General features: G+C 61.5%; 8 protein-coding genes across 8 annotated transcripts; 4 read left to right on the top strand and 4 right to left on the bottom strand.

Moving 5' to 3' along the window:
• Window positions 1-98: 98 nt before the first annotated feature.
• On the top strand, window positions 99-4,205 carry RHTO_07364 (ribosome assembly protein 1; the record flags this gene model as incomplete). Its single annotated transcript, XM_016421022.1, has 13 exons — window positions 99-166; window positions 229-238; window positions 294-459; window positions 521-666; window positions 721-1,316; window positions 1,373-2,261; window positions 2,328-2,492; window positions 2,548-2,644; window positions 2,702-3,083; window positions 3,143-3,516; window positions 3,579-3,845; window positions 3,903-4,081; window positions 4,140-4,205. 13 exons carry the CDS (start codon window positions 99-101, stop codon window positions 4,203-4,205), a joined length of 3,405 nt encoding a protein of 1,134 aa, XP_016274749.1.
• A 152-nt stretch (window positions 4,206-4,357) lies between these two features.
• On the bottom strand, window positions 4,358-5,361 carry RHTO_07363 (uncharacterized protein; the record flags this gene model as incomplete). Its single annotated transcript, XM_016421021.1, has 2 exons — window positions 4,358-4,828; window positions 4,888-5,361. 2 exons carry the CDS (start codon window positions 5,359-5,361, stop codon window positions 4,358-4,360), a joined length of 945 nt encoding a protein of 314 aa, XP_016274748.1.
• A 568-nt stretch (window positions 5,362-5,929) lies between these two features.
• RHTO_07362 (uncharacterized protein) lies at window positions 5,930-6,859 on the bottom strand (the record flags this gene model as incomplete). Its single annotated transcript, XM_016421020.1, has 2 exons — window positions 5,930-6,349; window positions 6,407-6,859. 2 exons carry the CDS (start codon window positions 6,857-6,859, stop codon window positions 5,930-5,932), a joined length of 873 nt encoding a protein of 290 aa, XP_016274747.1.
• A 451-nt stretch (window positions 6,860-7,310) lies between these two features.
• RHTO_07361 (uncharacterized protein) lies at window positions 7,311-8,234 on the bottom strand (the record flags this gene model as incomplete). Its single annotated transcript, XM_016421019.1, has 2 exons — window positions 7,311-7,763; window positions 7,821-8,234. 2 exons carry the CDS (start codon window positions 8,232-8,234, stop codon window positions 7,311-7,313), a joined length of 867 nt encoding a protein of 288 aa, XP_016274746.1.
• A 413-nt stretch (window positions 8,235-8,647) lies between these two features.
• RHTO_07360 (WD repeat protein 61) lies at window positions 8,648-10,098 on the top strand (the record flags this gene model as incomplete). The annotated part of the gene is made up of 7 exons (XM_016421018.1): window positions 8,648-8,650; window positions 8,707-8,906; window positions 8,966-9,150; window positions 9,217-9,374; window positions 9,433-9,526; window positions 9,585-9,801; window positions 9,870-10,098. 7 exons carry the CDS (start codon window positions 8,648-8,650, stop codon window positions 10,096-10,098), a joined length of 1,086 nt encoding a protein of 361 aa, XP_016274745.1.
• A 313-nt stretch (window positions 10,099-10,411) lies between these two features.
• On the top strand, window positions 10,412-11,636 carry RHTO_07359 (GTP-binding nuclear protein Ran; the record flags this gene model as incomplete). Its single annotated transcript, XM_016421017.1, has 6 exons — window positions 10,412-10,457; window positions 10,688-10,728; window positions 10,799-10,807; window positions 10,899-10,923; window positions 11,013-11,137; window positions 11,229-11,636. The coding sequence occupies 6 exons, from the start codon at window positions 10,412-10,414 to the stop codon at window positions 11,634-11,636; spliced, it is 654 nt and encodes a 217-aa protein (XP_016274744.1).
• Window positions 11,637-12,183: 547 nt separating this feature from the next.
• Window positions 12,184-14,603, top strand: RHTO_07358 (major sperm protein; the record flags this gene model as incomplete). Its single annotated transcript, XM_016421016.1, has 6 exons — window positions 12,184-12,367; window positions 12,424-12,812; window positions 12,869-12,935; window positions 12,989-13,132; window positions 13,189-13,856; window positions 13,917-14,603. 6 exons carry the CDS (start codon window positions 12,184-12,186, stop codon window positions 14,601-14,603), a joined length of 2,139 nt encoding a protein of 712 aa, XP_016274743.1.
• Window positions 14,604-15,032: 429 nt separating this feature from the next.
• On the bottom strand, window positions 15,033-16,018 carry RHTO_07357 (phosphopantothenoylcysteine decarboxylase; the record flags this gene model as incomplete). The annotated part of the gene is made up of 5 exons (XM_016421015.1): window positions 15,033-15,118; window positions 15,174-15,495; window positions 15,555-15,593; window positions 15,650-15,772; window positions 15,836-16,018. 5 exons carry the CDS (start codon window positions 16,016-16,018, stop codon window positions 15,033-15,035), a joined length of 753 nt encoding a protein of 250 aa, XP_016274742.1.
• Window positions 16,019-16,101: the final 83 nt, after the last annotated feature.

Genomic DNA, 16,101 nt, shown 5'->3' with positions numbered 1-16,101 from the left:
CGAGTCGACTCCGTGTGTCGACACCAGCCCGCTTTACTGCTTGATCGGCCAGATTCGCCCTTCCCTTCTCTCATCTTAAAGCGACCACCGCATCCGCCATGTCCACCGCACCAGGCGCCATCCCAGCTGACCGCACTCGCAACCTGTGCATTGTCGCTCATGTCGAGTGCGTAGCCGTCCTTCCATCTCCCGCTCTTCCCGCAAGTTGACCTTGTTTCTCTCTGGCAGCCACGGCAAAGTTCGTCCGCCTCGTCGTTGTCCTCCTCTGCTTCGCTGACCTGTCCTTCCTTCAGTCCTCCTTCGCCGACTCACTCCTTGCCGCCAACGGCATCATCTCCTCTCGCCTCGCCGGCACGATCCGCTACCTCGATAGCCGAGAAGATGAGCAAGAGCGAGGAATCACAATGGAGAGTTCGGCTGTCAGTCTGCGATGGAGGATTCCCAGGCCTGCGGCAGAAGGTGCGAACCCGATCCATGCGCGTCTTTCTGTAAGGTACCCTGCTGACAAAGGCGTATGCAGGCCAACAACCGGTCTTGGAGGATTACAAGATCAACCTCATCGACACGCCCGGCCACGTTGACTTTTCGAGCGAGGTTTCAACGGCTTCACGATTGTGCGATGGCGCGCTAGTCCTCGTCGATGCAGTCGAAGGCGTCTGCACGCAAGTGAGTCTCCCTATGCCTCTCACCCTGTATGTACGCTCACGCTCCCTTTCGCAGACCATCACTGTCCTCCGAACAGTCTACCTTTCGCACCTCCGCCCGATCCTCGTCATCAACAAGCTCGATCGCCTCATCACTGAGCTGAAGCTCACCCCGACCGAAGCCTACCACTCGCTGAACCGCATCATCGAGGACGTCAACGCCGTCGTCGGGTCTTTCTACTCGTCCGAGCGGATGGAGGAGGACTTGCGGCGACGAGAGCGGGCGGAGGCGGCGAAGGCTCGCGCGGTCGGTGCTAACGGCGACGGGACTGAGTCGCCTGTGCAGGCTGGCGAGGAGGAAGAGCCGTTCGAAGAGCGCGACGACTCGGCGCTCTACTTCGACCCGGCGCAGGGGAATGTCCTTTTCTCCTCGGCCATCGACGGCTGGGCGTTCCGCATCTCGCGCTTTGCTCAGTTGTACGCCGAGAAGCTCGGCATCAGCGAGAAGAACCTCGAGAAGGTGCTCTGGGGCGAATGGTACCTCGACCCGAAGACGAAGCGTGTCATCAGCAGGAAAAAGATGGAGGCGTCGGGCAAGAAACTCAAGCCGTTATTCGTTCAATTCGTCCTCGACAACGTGTGGGCCGTCTACGACTCAGTCTCGCTCAACAAGTGCGCGCCTCTCTGGCCACCCAAGCTTGTTCCGCATCTGACATTCGCCTCCCCAGCAACCCGGCCAAGGTCGACAAAATCATCGCCTCGCTTGGCGTCAAGGTCCGACCGCAAGACCTGCGATCGAAAGACACCCGCAACCTCCTCCTCTCCATCTTCTCGCAGTGGCTTCCCCTCGCTCCCTCCGCCTTCCGTGCCATCATCGACCGTATCCCTCCTCCCGCCGCCGCTCAGTCCTTCCGCATCCCGCGCATGCTCCATCCCGAACTCGGGCACCTCGACGAGTCGATCGCGCCTCGCAACAAGCTCGAGTCGGACCTGTACTCCGGTACGAACGCGACTGACGCCTACTCTGTCGCCTATGTCAGCAAGATGTTTGCGGTCAAGGTCGAAGACTTGCCGGAGAACCAGCGGAAGCAGTTGACAGCGGACGACATGCGGGCGAAGGCGAAGCGGCTCAAGGAGGCGAAGGAGAAGCGGGATCTGTTGTTGGCCGAAGGCAAGAATGAGGAAGCCGAGGCGGTCATGGCGGAGCTCGAGCAGACGGAGAAGCAGCACGGCGAAGCTGGAGCGAAGGGCGAGCAGCGGAACAAGCAGGAGGCGCTGATCGGCTTCGCGCGGCTGTACTCCGGCACCATCACGCTCGGTCAATCCCTCTACGCTGTTCTCCCGCGGTATAACTCCGACCTCCCGCCCTCACACCCGCAAAACGCCAAGCACATCCAGCCGGTCAAGGTCGAACAGCTCTACATGATGATGGGCCGCGAACTGCTCGCGGTCAAGGAGGTGCAGGCGGGCAACTTGTTTGCGATCGGTGGACTCGAGGGAATCGTCGTCCGGAATGCGACGCTTTGCGGGATGGGCAGCGGGAGGGAGGCGAAGGAGGGAAGCGCGCGAGACGAGGACCGCGACTGCATCGTCAACCTCGCAGGCGTCTCCAACACGGTGCGTTGCGCTTTCTCTCGAGGTTCGCGCCGTCGATCTGCTGCTGAATCGGGACCATTCTCTTAGGCCGCGCCTATCGTCCGCGTCGCTCTCGAGCCGCAGGATCCGTCCGAGATGTCGAAACTCGTTGAAGGTCTGCGACTGCTCAGACAGGCTGATCCCTGCGTCGAGACGCTTGTTCAGGCGACTGGCGAGCATGTCATCTTGACGGCCGGAGAACTGCATCTCGAGGTGCGTCAAATGGTTTCGATCTGCGAGTCGTAGCCTGACTTTCTCTCTTGCGCAGCGATGCCTCAAGGACCTACGCGACCGTTTCGCACGCATCGAGATCACCGTTTCGCCGCCCATCGTTCCCTTCCGAGAGACTGCCGTCGCAGCACCAGGTTTGTCGCGGTCCGTTTAGGCTTCCCCGTCCGCCGCTGACGCTAGTCTCCGCGCAGAAATGGCACCGCCAAAGACGCCCAACCAGCCCCGCGGTACAATTCTCGGAACAGTCCAGTCTGGCCTCGTTACCTTCACGCTTCGCGCCGTCCCTCTTCCTTCCGACATCACTGACTTCCTGAACGCCAACATGAGCACGCTCAAGCGCCTTCAGCAAGACCGACGTAGTGGGAAGACGGAGGAGGAAGGCGACACGGCTGCGACTGATGCGCCCGGCGGTGCAGAAGTCGTCTCGCCGGAGGAGTTCTGGCCGAGGTTTGAGGAGGTGCTGAGCAAGGCCGGAAGGGAATGGGCGGGACTGGCGGACAAGGTGTGGGCTTTCGGGCCGCGTCGGGTAGGACCCAACATGCTCGTCGACCGGACCGAAGGCTCGCCTCGCTCGTGGGCTCTCCATCTCGTTCCTCTCATTCTGACGAACATTGACGAGCTTGGGTGACCAGCCTTCGCCGACGCCTCGAACGCCAAGCCGCCCTGCCCTCCGACCTGCAAACTCCTGGTCCGAACTCGGCACTTACGCCGCCGAAGTCGCCCATCGTCGCGCCTTCAGACCCTGCGCTCGGTCGCGAGTTTGTCTCATCGGAGTTTGCTGCCGGCGAGCTCGACGTCTCGTCACTCAAAGCGTCCTTGACGGAAGTCGACATGTCGGCCGAGGCGATGGAGCACATGCCTGACGTACGCGAACTCGACGAAAACTTCGACACCGCCTTCCAGCTTGCGACGAACCGAGGACCGCTGTGCGCCGAGCCTGTCGTCGGTATGGCGTACTTTTTCGAGCAGGTCGAGCTGCATCCGCAGGAGATGGACGTTTCGACAGGTGCGTCTACCCCGTGCTTTGTAGTCTTCACCGATGCTTGCTAACGGTTTCGATCCTGGCAGTCCGATCAAAGTGGTCGAACGCGCGCGGCCAGCTGATCTCGGCGGGTCAAGACGCCTTCCGCAATGGCCTCCTCGACTGGTCGCCTCGCCTCCAGCTCGCCATGTACTCGTGCGACATTCAGGCTACGGGCGAGGTGCTCGGAAAGGTCTACGGCGTCGTTGCCAAGCGCAAGGGTCGGATTGTCTCGGAGGAGATGAAGGAAGGGACAGCCTTCTTCACCGTCTCGGCGCTCCTTCCTATCGTCGAGAGTTTCGGGTTTGCAGATGGTGCGTCTCGCTAGCTTGTCAGCGTTGGACCCGCTGACGAGGAGATCGCTCTCGCAGAGATCCGGACCCGTACATCTGGCGCTGCTTCCCCTCAGCTGGTCTTCTACGGCTACGAGACGCTTGATCAGGATCCGTTCTGGGTGCCGACGACCGAGGAGGAATTGGAGGACCTCGGGGAGAAGGCGGACCGTGAGAATATTGCGAAGAAGTACATGGATGCTGTGCGGCGGAGGAAGGTGCGTTGCTTTCGGTCTCGTCACCGTCTCAGGATCCTCACAATCGAGTCCTGCGCAGGGCATGGCTGTCAACCGAGCGGTCGTCGCGGCAGCAGAGAAGCAGCGGACGCTCAAGTCGAACTAGATGGCGTGCAACGGTCGCCAGCGTGGCCTCGAGCTCGCTATCCCACTCTTCAGTCGAGCACGCTCTCCGGACCGAGCTCGGCGCTTGAGAGTACGTGGAAGTTCAACGATGGAGCGACAAAGGCATGTTCTCGAGGCGTTAGGCTGTCCAGGTCAGAGTGAACAAGTACCACTCGGGGCGGGATCGGTCGGCGGCAAGAACACTGCCTCTTGCGCCCATGACAGACCTTCGAGCTCGTTCGGGAGGAAAGTGGGCGTCGGAGAAGGGCTGGTGAGCACGCCTTCCTGCTTCTTTCCCGCCTCCTTGCCCGTTTTGCTGCCGTTGCCGACCTGTCCATAGCTCGCCTGAACCGAAGGAATGTCGAAGTCGAGGAGGAAACGCTTGAATCGCTTGAGTGCATCCGTTGGGACGTCGAGGACGATCTGGCTCAAATCCGCCTCCTTCCAGCGCTTGCGTGGCCATGCGTCGTCGTCCTCGGCCGATACACAGCGGGAAGAGTAGTGACTCGCGAGGCACAGTGGCACCACGTACGCCTCGGGCGAAGTGCGTGAGTAAGTCCGACGCAGGGGAAGAGGCCGGCCTATAACCTCCAAGCCGTACTCTTGCAGGAGGAGCGTGTTGTGCTGTGGGCAGCTTGCTTGTGAGTATGCTCAAGCGAGAAGGATGAGCACGGAAGACGCACGCTGGAGTCGAAGTCTCCTATATCTAGCCAGAACTCCTCCATGTTGGACTGGAGGCAGATGCATTCCTTCTCCTTCAGCCAGCGCAGGCGTACGCCAAAGAAGTTGTCGGTCGTGAGGACCCGCTTAGCCTCCCAGTCGCGAGACAAGACCTCGTCGCGTTGCTTGTCCCCGTGAATCTCACACCACGGATCGGTATAGCCTTCCGCAAGTATGATGTCGAGGAGCTCCGTCTCGGCTTGCTGCCTCGCGCAGATGAGGAGGTGGGAACGGAGAAGCTGGAGGAGTTCAGGTGGCAGGTCGAGGAGGCAGATGGCTGAGGAGCGGTCCCGTTGGAACGAGTATCCGGCAGCAACGTCCTCGAGGAGTTCGCGAGCATAGGTCGTCTTCTCCCACGCTATGCCAGCGGCGAAGAGATGCGCGCTGAGCACGCTGATCCCGTAGAAAACGGAGGCGGTGGCAGCCGCGCCGCTCATCGTGGGCAGGCGGCGGAGGGGAGGGATGCGATCGGACGAGCAGTCGAGAGAGTCTACGCCAGGCGACAGTCTAAGCGTAGGAAGAGCCGAGACGAATGTAAGTACCAGAAGGGAGCGAGCAATGAAAGGGTGGACGGTCGAAACTCAAGCGACGTGTCCTCGTGCGGTCATTCGCTCCACCGCTGCTCATCGAATTCAAGTTAGCCTCCTCGCTCAACTGTGGCGCGCGAAGCGCCTGCGAGTGAGTCGTACCGCCGCTTGTCGCGAGTTGGGAAGGCCAGCGAGAGAGCTTGCGCTTGGTTACCCACAGCAACTTGAAGGGCGGGAACGAATGCATTTGGCGGAAGAGGTGGACTCGCTGGCCGCGAGGCAGTTTTCTTCAGGAGGGAAGATGGGAGAAGCTTTCGACCCGTCCACCAGCGAAGTCTTGACCGGCGTTGCGTTACTGGGACGCTCAGATAGGCCTTAGCCGCCTCACCTGCGACACGGCAACGCCAACTGACCGGGACGCATCAAATATCGAAAGGCGGGTGCAATTGCAGGGCACGCGGGGCGGATCAGCTGCTCGTTACCAATCCGTGACGAGGTCAGTGAGCATCAGCCACTTTGGTTGCGCCTCGTTCACTGGAAGTACCGTGAATGTTCGTTGGCGAAGCACGATCTCGTTCTGTCCGCCCGAAGCCAGCTTCTTCGACACCATCGTCTCGATTTGGAGCGGCTCGAGGTGCAGAAGGCGGATCAACCGCAGAAATCGCTGGCGAGCACCTCGAGCAGTCTTTCGCATCATCTTGAAATCGATCTGCGTCACCCTCTGCTCGTCAGGCCCGTCGTAGCCGCAATTGGTCTCGAGCGTAATGCACGCTCCTTTGGGCGTGAGAAGCGCGACGTAGGTGGCGGATTGGAGGTCCATCAAGCTTTCATCACGCCGCAGGACTGGTCGATCGGTCGGGACGCAGAGCTTGAACGTCTTGAGCAACGTCTCGAGTCGCTGTGCGATGGCGACCAGGTAAGCCCATAACCCGCTGAAACTGAGCGTAACGCATACCTTCAATCGCTTATCAGACCAGATATCACATGCCCACGACAACAGATCGTCCATGCACATGTCGCAGGGTTCAGCTTCGCCGCAAATGTCGGTCCAGAATGGCGGAAGAGCGGAACCTGCGAGCGATTTGCCAGGTCTGCGCAGACCCGAGCCCCAGCAGCTCCAGTCGTTGACGCCGATATCGCGCATGAACTGATCATTGGCGTCCTGTAGCTCGAGGTCTACGAGCTTGTGCTTGACGACGTCCCAGACCTCGATCGGAACCCGCTCGACTGCAGAAGGCCCGGCGTCTTCCTTCCTCGGAGCCCGGAGGGTCCCGTTGAAGATGCGCAACGTGATCAAGTCGAAAAAGGGGAGCGTCTTGACGAGCTTCGGCCAGGCGTCTGCGGCGGGGACGAGCGACCAGGTGCGGATGGGCAAGCCGAAGAAGATGTGGGTCGCTGCGTGGCACATCCTGCGTGCGAAAGCGAGTCAGCCACGCTTCAAGACGACCCAAGAAGTCGCTGCGAGCGTACCTGTGCGTGCGGGTCCGGCGAGCAGAAGAAGGAGGCGCGAGAACTGATGAAGACGAGCGAGGCGGCGTCGAGGCGTCGAGAGCGAGCGCGACGCAGAGCAGTCAGAGCGGTAGCTGTACAAAGCAGACGACGGGTGTGCGCAACACTCTGCGGCGAACTGAGTGATGCGGCGGAAGAAAGGAGCGCGAGAATGGTATACCTGAACGCCTGAACGCCTCTACGCTTTCGCTCTGACCTGGGAAGGTGACGCGGCTGCGCTGCTATCTCTCTCGCAGCAGCAGCGGTCAAGAAAGAGGCGGCTTCGAAAACCCGGGCGAAAAGAGTAGCACTGCACAAGACTGGACGACCGCGACGCGTACAAGGGCTCGACAGATGCGAATGATCGCTGCTCAGAACCATTCCCCCAAACACGTTGTGAAGAGGCGCCATGCGGGGCACAGCCTGCCGCGACGGAAGACCCTCGAGCCACCCTCGTCGAGAACGACATGTTTGCTCGATCTGCCGACGCGGTTATTCTTCCTCGGGCGGAATGGCTTGTCAAAGATTTCGACGGGCTCGAGGTGGAAGCGTGAGACAAATGCAGCAAAACGCGCATCAGCGTCGGCTGGCGGAAGCATCGGTTCGAGGTCCACGATGCTCTGCTGATAGTTGGCGTTCTCATCGCCGTCGAAATCCTCGCACACGGAGGTGCAAGGGGTGTCGGATATGCTGCCGGTTGTGATCCAGATGGCTGTCTCGGGATCTTGGGCGATAATAGCTAGTGGTCTGTCGAAGTCGTTGTGAACTGGAATGTCCGTCGGCATGCGTAAGCGAAACTGGGGAAGCATGCATTCGACGACGGTCTGTCGAGGCAAGAGTGAGCAGATCGCAACTTGGGCGAACTGGCAAGAGTCACCGACGTTGTAAATCGAGGCTTCCTGGATGCCATCGTAATCCACCGCCAGGTCATAGCAGTCATCGCAAAATTCGTCTCCCATCCGTATCTCCCACGTCAGCTTGCGCGTAGGACTCGTCTTCTGCCTGTCTTCCAGACAGCCTGCGCAGATCACCCTCGCACCAATAAGACGCTCCGCCTCCTCCTGCTCGAGCTTGATTAGCTCGTAGCGGATTCCATCCCACACCTCGAGTGGCACGCATTCGAGAGTATCCGGCACGGCAGGGTCGGTACGCAAAGTCCCGCGCCGGATGCGTAGCGAGACGAGGTCGAGGAAGCGAAGAGGCGCTTCGAGCTTCGGGTAGGCTTCGGCTGCGAAGACGAGCGACTTGGTCGTGACGGCGATGCAGTAGCTAAGGCAGGTGACGGCGCGGCACATGGCGGGAGTGCAGGCTGTTTGGGCGACGCTTGAGAGGTGAGGTCAAGGTGAGGCGGGAGAAGCTGGGTCTGCGGTCGAGCTGCGGGACGAGCGGGTCAGCTATCGTTCTTGGGCACTGTATAGTTGGTAGCGCGCACCTGCAAGACCGTTCCGGCGAGCAGAAGAAGGGGAAAAGCGCTTCGAATCCGGGTCGACTGATGAAGACGAGGAGGGGAACAACCGACGTGGGAGCACGGCGTGGCGGTCTGGCGTGACTGGTCGCAGTACTGAACAAACCTGGCAAGCGTTCTGAACCGTTTTGAGCGTGTCGAGCGGTGTGGTCGAGGCGGATGAACTTCCCCTCCTCCCCTCCGACGTGAACAGCTGCCCTTGTCTCGCTTGAACGCGCTCGAAGCGGGCAGTGAACGCTCGCCATGGTACGTACAACCGTTACTCACTGTCCTCGCGCGCTCACCGAACCCTTGCGTTGCAGAGCGCAACCTACATCCTCTCTGCGACGAGTGAACCCTCGCCGTCCTCCTCGACCCTCCCGCCCCGCACGACCAGCCCGCCAAGCACGCCAGGAGGAGAACAGGGACATTCGGATGCGATTTGGTGTGCGAAATGGGCGCGGGCGGCGGGAGGGGGAGAGGTGGTTGTTACGGCGGGTGCGGATCACTCGGTCAAGATCTGGTGCGTCGGCTTGTTCGTTCCCGCAGACCAAATCGTGCTTACCACTGTGTGTGATGCAGGAACCCTGCGCAGACAGCCGCGCCAACACGCACGATCCGACCGCCCAAATCGCTCGGAATCGTCGGCCTCGACGTCGACAAAGCAGAGACGGGCGCGTCTTTCCTCGTTGCGAGCTCGCTTGATTCCGTCATCACGCGGTGGAGCATCGAGGGCGAGTCGGAGGGACGAGTCGAGTTGGGTCCTGGTGCGTTTGCCTTCCTCTCGCCTCCATAAACTACAGACGGACGTCTTACCTTCTCGCGCTTGACAGCCGCGTCGTGGGACGTCTCGCTGCATCCTGGCGCACCGCAGTTCGCGACAGCAGGAGGCGAGGGAAAAGTCAAGATCATGTCGTCGGCGACGGAGACGTTCGGTCAGGATTTGGCGGCGCTCGAGGCGACGGGCAAGTTTGGGATGGCTGTCGAATACGTGCGTTGGCTCGACGGAGTCGTATGGGCTGTAGTGCTGATGGACTGGACGCCCGCAGAGTCAGGGAGGGAACCTCCTCGCTGTTTCGAGCGATACGGGCTACGTGACCCTCTTCGACGCCGAGACAGGCGCCCTGGTCTCTTCCTTCCCAGGTCAGTTCGCCTCAACCCCCGACAGAGCGAACACCGCTGACTCTCCCCTCTCACACAGCCCACTCCGCCCCGATCCGCTCAATGTCCTTCACCTCCAACCTCCTCATAACCGGCTCGGACGACAAGCGCATCAACGTTTTCGACTTGCGCGCACTGACGTCTCATAGCGGTGCTGCGGGCGGAGGGGGACGGAGAGGACAGGTTGCGAGTATGGGAGGACATGAGGGTTGGGTTGTGACGGTTGCGGCGAGGAATGAGAGGTTGTTGGCGAGCGGGTGCGTGACGGCGTCTCCATCCTCGCGTCTCTGCACAATCGACGGCTGTTGACACGCTACGCACGCAGCTCGTCGGACGGGACGATCAAGCTCTTCGACCTGTCCTCTCCGTCGACTGCTCTCTCGACCCTGCGCGACCATACCGGCGACGTCTGGTCCCTCGCCTGGGCTCCAGAACAAGTCGGCTCAGCGCCGGCTGTCGAGGGACTAGGAGGAGCGGCGGCGGGACTGGGAGCAGGGAGGTTTGTCAGTGCCGGCGAGGACGGCAGGCTCCGGTGGTGGAACGGCGGGGGTTGAGCGCACGTCGGCGAGTGCAATGCGCATCAAAGGTGTCCATCATTGACAAGTCATGGCCCATACCGCCCTCTACACCGACTGCTCTCGCTTCTCTCGCTCCAATCGCCGCTTTCGACCCTCCCGCCTCGCTTCTTCGTCTGTTCGCTTCGAGGATATCAAAGAATAGTTGTCTATGATACTACGCAAGCCTCTGCAACATTCACAAGTCGCTGTGAGCGGGTGCGATGACACGTCAGCCAGGCGAGGTCGCGAGGGAGGGTCGTTGCTCGCCCTCGACCCGCTCGCCTGTCCGTTCCCACGCTCGCTGTGAACAATGTCTGCCGACCAAGCACAAGTTCCCACCTTCAAGCTCGTCCTCGGTCAGTCACACAACCCTGCAACGCCGCCGCGACGCCGCGAGAGGGCCACTCGGTGGGAGCAGGACCAGGAGCGCTGACATCCTCCATTCCTCGCCACCTACGCTCTCTGGACACCCTGCGATGCCACCATTCGACTCACGCGCCTCGATAACACCTACTGTGACCCTCGCCGAACTCCACCGACCTGACGCCGCCTCGCTCGACTCGTTCAACCCGCTCGCAACGCTCAGTCGGTGACGGCGGCACGGGCAAGACCACTTTCGTCAAGCGCGTGCGTACACGCACTCTCTCGCACTGCTCTTACAGTTCTGTACTGACCCCGTATCTTTACGCCCTCGCAGCACTTGACGGTGAGTGGATGATGCGTTTCGAGGGGGCTACTTCGCTTCGGACAGCCAGATGCACGCGAGCTGACCATGCGAGACGGTTCTTACGACGTAGGGAGAGTTCGAGAAGAAGTACATCGGTGCGTCTCGCTCTCGTTGCGCCCGTCTACACCTCGATTCGTTCACTGACTCCCGCCGCCTCCTTTGCTCCCGCCTTGATCCCTCGCAGCTACCCTCGGTGTCGAGGTCCACCCCCTCACCTTCCACACCAACTTTGGCACGATCTGCTTCAACGTCTGGGACACGGCTGGCCAGGAGAAGTTCGGTGGTCTCCGCGATGGCTACTACATCCAGGTGCGTTTCGGGCTTCTTTATCTGAGCTCAGAGTGTGTGGAGAAGGCGAGAAGCGAGCGGAACTGACCGGAGACCGTTTCGCGGCGCGCAGGGCCAGTGCGGCATCATCATGTTCGACGTCACGTCCAAGATCACGTACAAGAACGTCCCGAACTGGCACCGCGACCTCGAGCGCGTGTGCGAGAACATCCCGATCGTTCTCTGCGGCAACAAGGTCGACGTCAAGGAGCGCAAGGTCAAGACGGGCGCCGTCACGTTCCACCGCAAGAAGAACCTCCAGTACTTTGAGATCTCGGCCAAGTCCAACTACAACTTTGAGCGACCCTTCCTGTGGCTCGCGCGCAAGCTGGTCGGCAACGCCAACCTCGAATTCGTCGCCGCGCCCGCGCTTGCCCCGCCCGAGGTCCAGGTCGACGCCGCGCTGATGCAGCAGTACGCGAAGGAGCTCGAGGCGGCCCAGGCAGCTCCCCTCCCCGAGGAGGACGACGCAGACCTCTAAGCGGCGGCGCGGGAGGCCCCAAAACGACTCGGCGACGACTTGAAGCTCACCTTACCCACCTCGACGTCCTTTCCTCGCCCTTATCCTCTGTCTTCGTTACGTTTCACCCTAGCAACTGTCCAATCATACACCCTACGTCCGCCGCAACGTGTCGAACGGGCGTCATCAGCAGGCGAGCTGAGTGAGGATGTGTGCGAGGAGGAGGAGGGAGTCGCTCTGGCTCGCTTCTTTCCTCCACCTAAGCCTCTCCGACCAGGGCAGTTGGCGCACCTCGACGAGCGTCTTGCGCTCGACTAGTCCACGGAGAGAAAGCCCTTTCGAGCGAGTTAGGATGGTTGCGCCTGATTGACCTCGTCCTGCCCTTCGCGCCTTTGCTCTCGTCCCGCGTCACGCTCTCGCTCTTCCCGCTCGCCTGCTCTTGCTTGAGGCGCTCACTGCTGCTGTCTGCTGTGTCTGCGCTGCCTGACTGTCCACCTCAGCGAGCACATCCCTCCCAGCGCTCCTCGCCGGCCTCTTCGGCGACGACTGTCCGAGCGAGACGACCAAGATGGCGACCGCCGCGAGCCTCCGCGCGCGCAAGGACCAAATCGTCGAGCAGTACCGCGATCACGCCGACCTCGTCCGCGACGTCCAGAAGCAGGCGCTCGCAGAGGTGCTGCCCTCGCTCCGGGACGAGTTCGCACTCGATGAGGACGCGGTCGCAGCGGGGACGGCGTTGCTGGAGGATCGAGGTGCGTAAGACCGACACCGATAGAACGTACGCTAGCTCACAGTGCCACGCAAACAGTCACCGTCTTCCGCTTCTGCCGCCGCGCCCGCTTCTCCCCCACCGCAGCCTTGAAGCTCCTTCATGCGACGTGCCACTGGCGCTTGACCTCTCACCTGCGCCACCTCAGCCCCGCGTCAATCCACTCGATCTACCTCACCAAGCCGCTCTTCTTCTTCCACCCGTCCCTCGTCGACCGGTTTGGCCGTCCCTGCGCTGTACTCAACTTGAAGTACGTCCAGCGGACGGAGGATGGACGGCTTGATGCCCTGAAGGAGTTTGTGAGGCTTGGGTGGGAGGTCGGGAGGAGGTACTTGTCGGACATGAGCCGGAGAGCGGGAGACGACCAGGACCCGAAGCTGCAGATGGTCGTGATTGTCGACCTCGACGGCGCCGGCATGTCGAACCTGGTGCGTTCATCCTCCCCGTCATAAGGAGACTGCGCTGATTGTTCGCCGCCTCGCAGGAAGTCGAGCTACTCCCTTTCTTCCTCGACCTGCTCAAGAACCATTTCCCCGGGATGGTCGGAGCCAGTGCGTCCCTTGCTCGTTCGTTTTCAGTCACACCGCTGACCCCCCTCGCGCAGTCTTCGTTTTGAACTATGGCTGGGCGTACGCCGGCATGTGGCAGCTCGCCAAGCGCGTCTTGCCGAACACGGCGCTCGAGCGGATCTTGTTCCCGAGCAAGGAGGAGCTGCTCGAGTTCTTTGACGAAGACCATCTGCTCGTCGGTGCGTATATCATTCTTCGTATGATCAGCTGCGCACTGACTGGACGAGTCTCGCAGAACATGGCGGGAACGTCAAGTACGACTACACGCCTGCCAACCCGATCCTCGACAAGTACGGCCGACTACCACACCTCACCACCTCAACCGCCTCCTCAGCGTACCCCTCACCCGGCCCGACACCCTCCGCATCGTCCGCCTCGCTGCACGGCGAAGTCTTCCACTCTGCTCCTCCTTCTCGACCCATCACTCCCGCCATGTCACGCCGACAAAGCGGTCTCGTCATGACCGCCGCCAGCTCAAAAGCCGAATCGAGCGGGTCATCCGGCTGGTTCGGGTTTGGGCGTCGCCCGCCGCCTCAGAGCGAAGGCAGTCCAAGCGGTTTGCGGCGCGTGCGGAGTCTCGCCGAGTTGCACAAAAAGCTCGAGCAGACTCAGCGCGAGATTGACGATGACGACTCGCTGAGCGAGGAGCAGTCTGAGTATGGAGCGGGAGACGGCGGGAGCGCGGATGGCGAGCAGGGGGAGTCGTTCGGGCCGGATTCGTCGAGAGGGCCCTCGACTGTCGCGTCGGGACGGAGCTCGAGGTTTTCGTCGAGAGCCGGGTCGAGGGTGCAATCCAGGACGGTGTCGAGGTCCGTCTCGAGGGAGGCGTCGCCGTCGAGACGGCGGAGCGTCGAGCCGCTCACAACGGCGGGCGGTGGCGGTGTCGGCGACATGCACATGATGGTGGGTTGCCCCAACGTTGCAGAGTCTGCCGCTGGATGCTCACGTTCACAACGCCCGCAGTCCCCTTACAACGCTTCGAACCCGCATTTCGGTTACCCCGCCTACGTTCCTCCATCTTCGCTCGATCCCTACGGCATTCCAAGACCACACCACTACCGACGCCGAAAACGCGACCTCGTCCGCACGCTCACCTACCTCGCCGCGCTTCGCTTCCTCGCCCTCCACCGAGCCATTCAGTACCGCCTCAACCTCATAGTCGCGATGCTGTTCCGCATCACTGGACTCGGATGGTGGCAGGCGCGAAAAGCGAGGGCCAAGGCGTTCGAGGCTGCTCGCGCGGCGGGCGGAGCGGGTCCGGTACCCGACAAGAAGGTCCACTGGGTCGCGAGCAACAACGGTTCGCCCGCCTCGTCCAACTCGTCTTCCTCGACCTCGATCGCGTCCATCGTCCCTCCCGCTCCGCACGAACATCATCACTCGCACGCGCATCCTTCAGCTGTCGCCATCCCCGCCCAGTCTTCCTACTTCATCGACATCGACCCGTCGATCTTCTACCTCTCCGTCCTGTTCCTCATCATCCGTACGCCGAGGCGAAGGGAAAAGCTCAAAGCGCTGTGTCGATTCTTGGCGGTTGGAGCGCCGAGCTGGACTTTGGCGAAGGGCAGGGAGGGGGCGCTGATGGCGCTGCTTGGACGGGAGAAGGCGCGGACGCTGCTGGAGCAGGAGCGGGTGGCCAGAGGAGCGTGAGGAGTGCGGGATTCGTCGCCCATGTCTGTTCTAGTCGTTCGCAACTTGCTTGTTGTTTCGAATCCTTGCGCAAGCCGCCTGCCATGGTCCGCCCAGTGCTGGAGGACGTGTTCTCACCTGATCTCTAGCGCGAGTCCCTACGAAGACAGAGGGCAGGGTGGAGAAACAGCGACATTCAGGGGTGCGGCTGGGTGAGGTCGCAGATAGGCCGTTCCGGAGATCCACCGCCGCTTCTAGGTCCGTAACGTCTTTCACCGGTGACGGAGCTCCTTGGGCCGCCTTGGGCTCCGCCGCGCGCCGCTGCATCAACGCGGCGACGTCCTGGGCCCTCGGTGGCTTGAGGATGTGCAGTGATCGCCGCATGAGAAAGTGCTGTACCCGCTTAGCGCACGGGTCAGACGTGGACGGTCCGCAGGCTTGAGCGAGTCTTCACGACGCCTCTTCCCGACGCTTGAGCCCATACTCGTTGACGACAAGCTGCACGATGTCGCTCCACTCCGTCATCGCACCAATGCCTGCCCAAGAGATTCGTGAGACGAGCATCGGAAGCTGAGAGCGAGCCTCACTCACCGATGTCTCCGCAAGCCAGCTTCTTCCCGATCGGCCCATGGACCTTGTACCCGAGCTCTTCCTGCACCATCTTGAGCTGCTTCGCAGTGAGAGGGTGCGAGTACATGTGCGTGTTCATTGCTGGGAAGAGGTGGACGGGTACGAACGTCGGCAGGGCGCGAAGGAAGGAGGTCTGCGCGACAGAGCAGGTCAGGTTCGGCGTGAACAATGACGGGTAAAGCTCGTGCCGTACAAGGATGTTGTCGCAGATTCCGCTCGTGATCTTGGCGAGAGTATTGGCGGAGCAAGGAGCGACGAGGACGACGTCTGCCCAACGGCGGAGCTGTAAGGCAGCTTATGTTGTCAACCACCGACGAGTCTGTCCTTCGGAAGCGCACGCACCTCGATATGCAGGACGGGGTCGCCAATCTGGTTCCAGCCCTGCCAACGTTGACAACGTCAGGGGGGCAGGGAAGAGAACGAAGATTCCGACTCACCGCCCACTCATCCGCGTCTGTCCAGACCCTCACTCGACCCGAGTACGCCTTCTCAATCTCGGTAGCATCGAAGAAGTGCGTCGCAGACTTGGTAGCGACAACTTGGACGTCCACTTTGTCGTGCTGCCCCGGTCAACGAACGGTGAGGGAAGTTCCACCAAGCGAGCATAACTTGTCGGGGCGCACCTTGAGCAGTTCTCGTACGATGAGGGGCGCCTTGATGCTCGCCACGCTGCCAGAAACGGCGAGGAGGACGTGCAAGTTGCGGGCGGGGAAGACGACCGGGTTGCGCTCCTCATCGCCCTTCGCGCCGAGCCCGTTCGGGAGCAAGCGAGCGATAGTCTGCCTCAGGTCCTCTGTAGCGTCCATCTGAGCGTTTCAACGCAGCCTATCGAGCGAGTTGAGCGGACCACCGCGTGTTGCGAGAGGCAGAGCGAGGGTTGTCGTCGTCC

This window comes from Rhodotorula toruloides (genome assembly GCF_000320785.1).
Source record: "Rhodotorula toruloides NP11 unplaced genomic scaffold Scaffold6, whole genome shotgun sequence".
NCBI lineage: Eukaryota > Fungi > Basidiomycota > Microbotryomycetes > Sporidiobolales > Sporidiobolaceae > Rhodotorula > Rhodotorula toruloides.
Note: the sequence above shows the minus strand (reverse complement) of the source record. Positions and strands in the feature narration are given on the sequence as shown.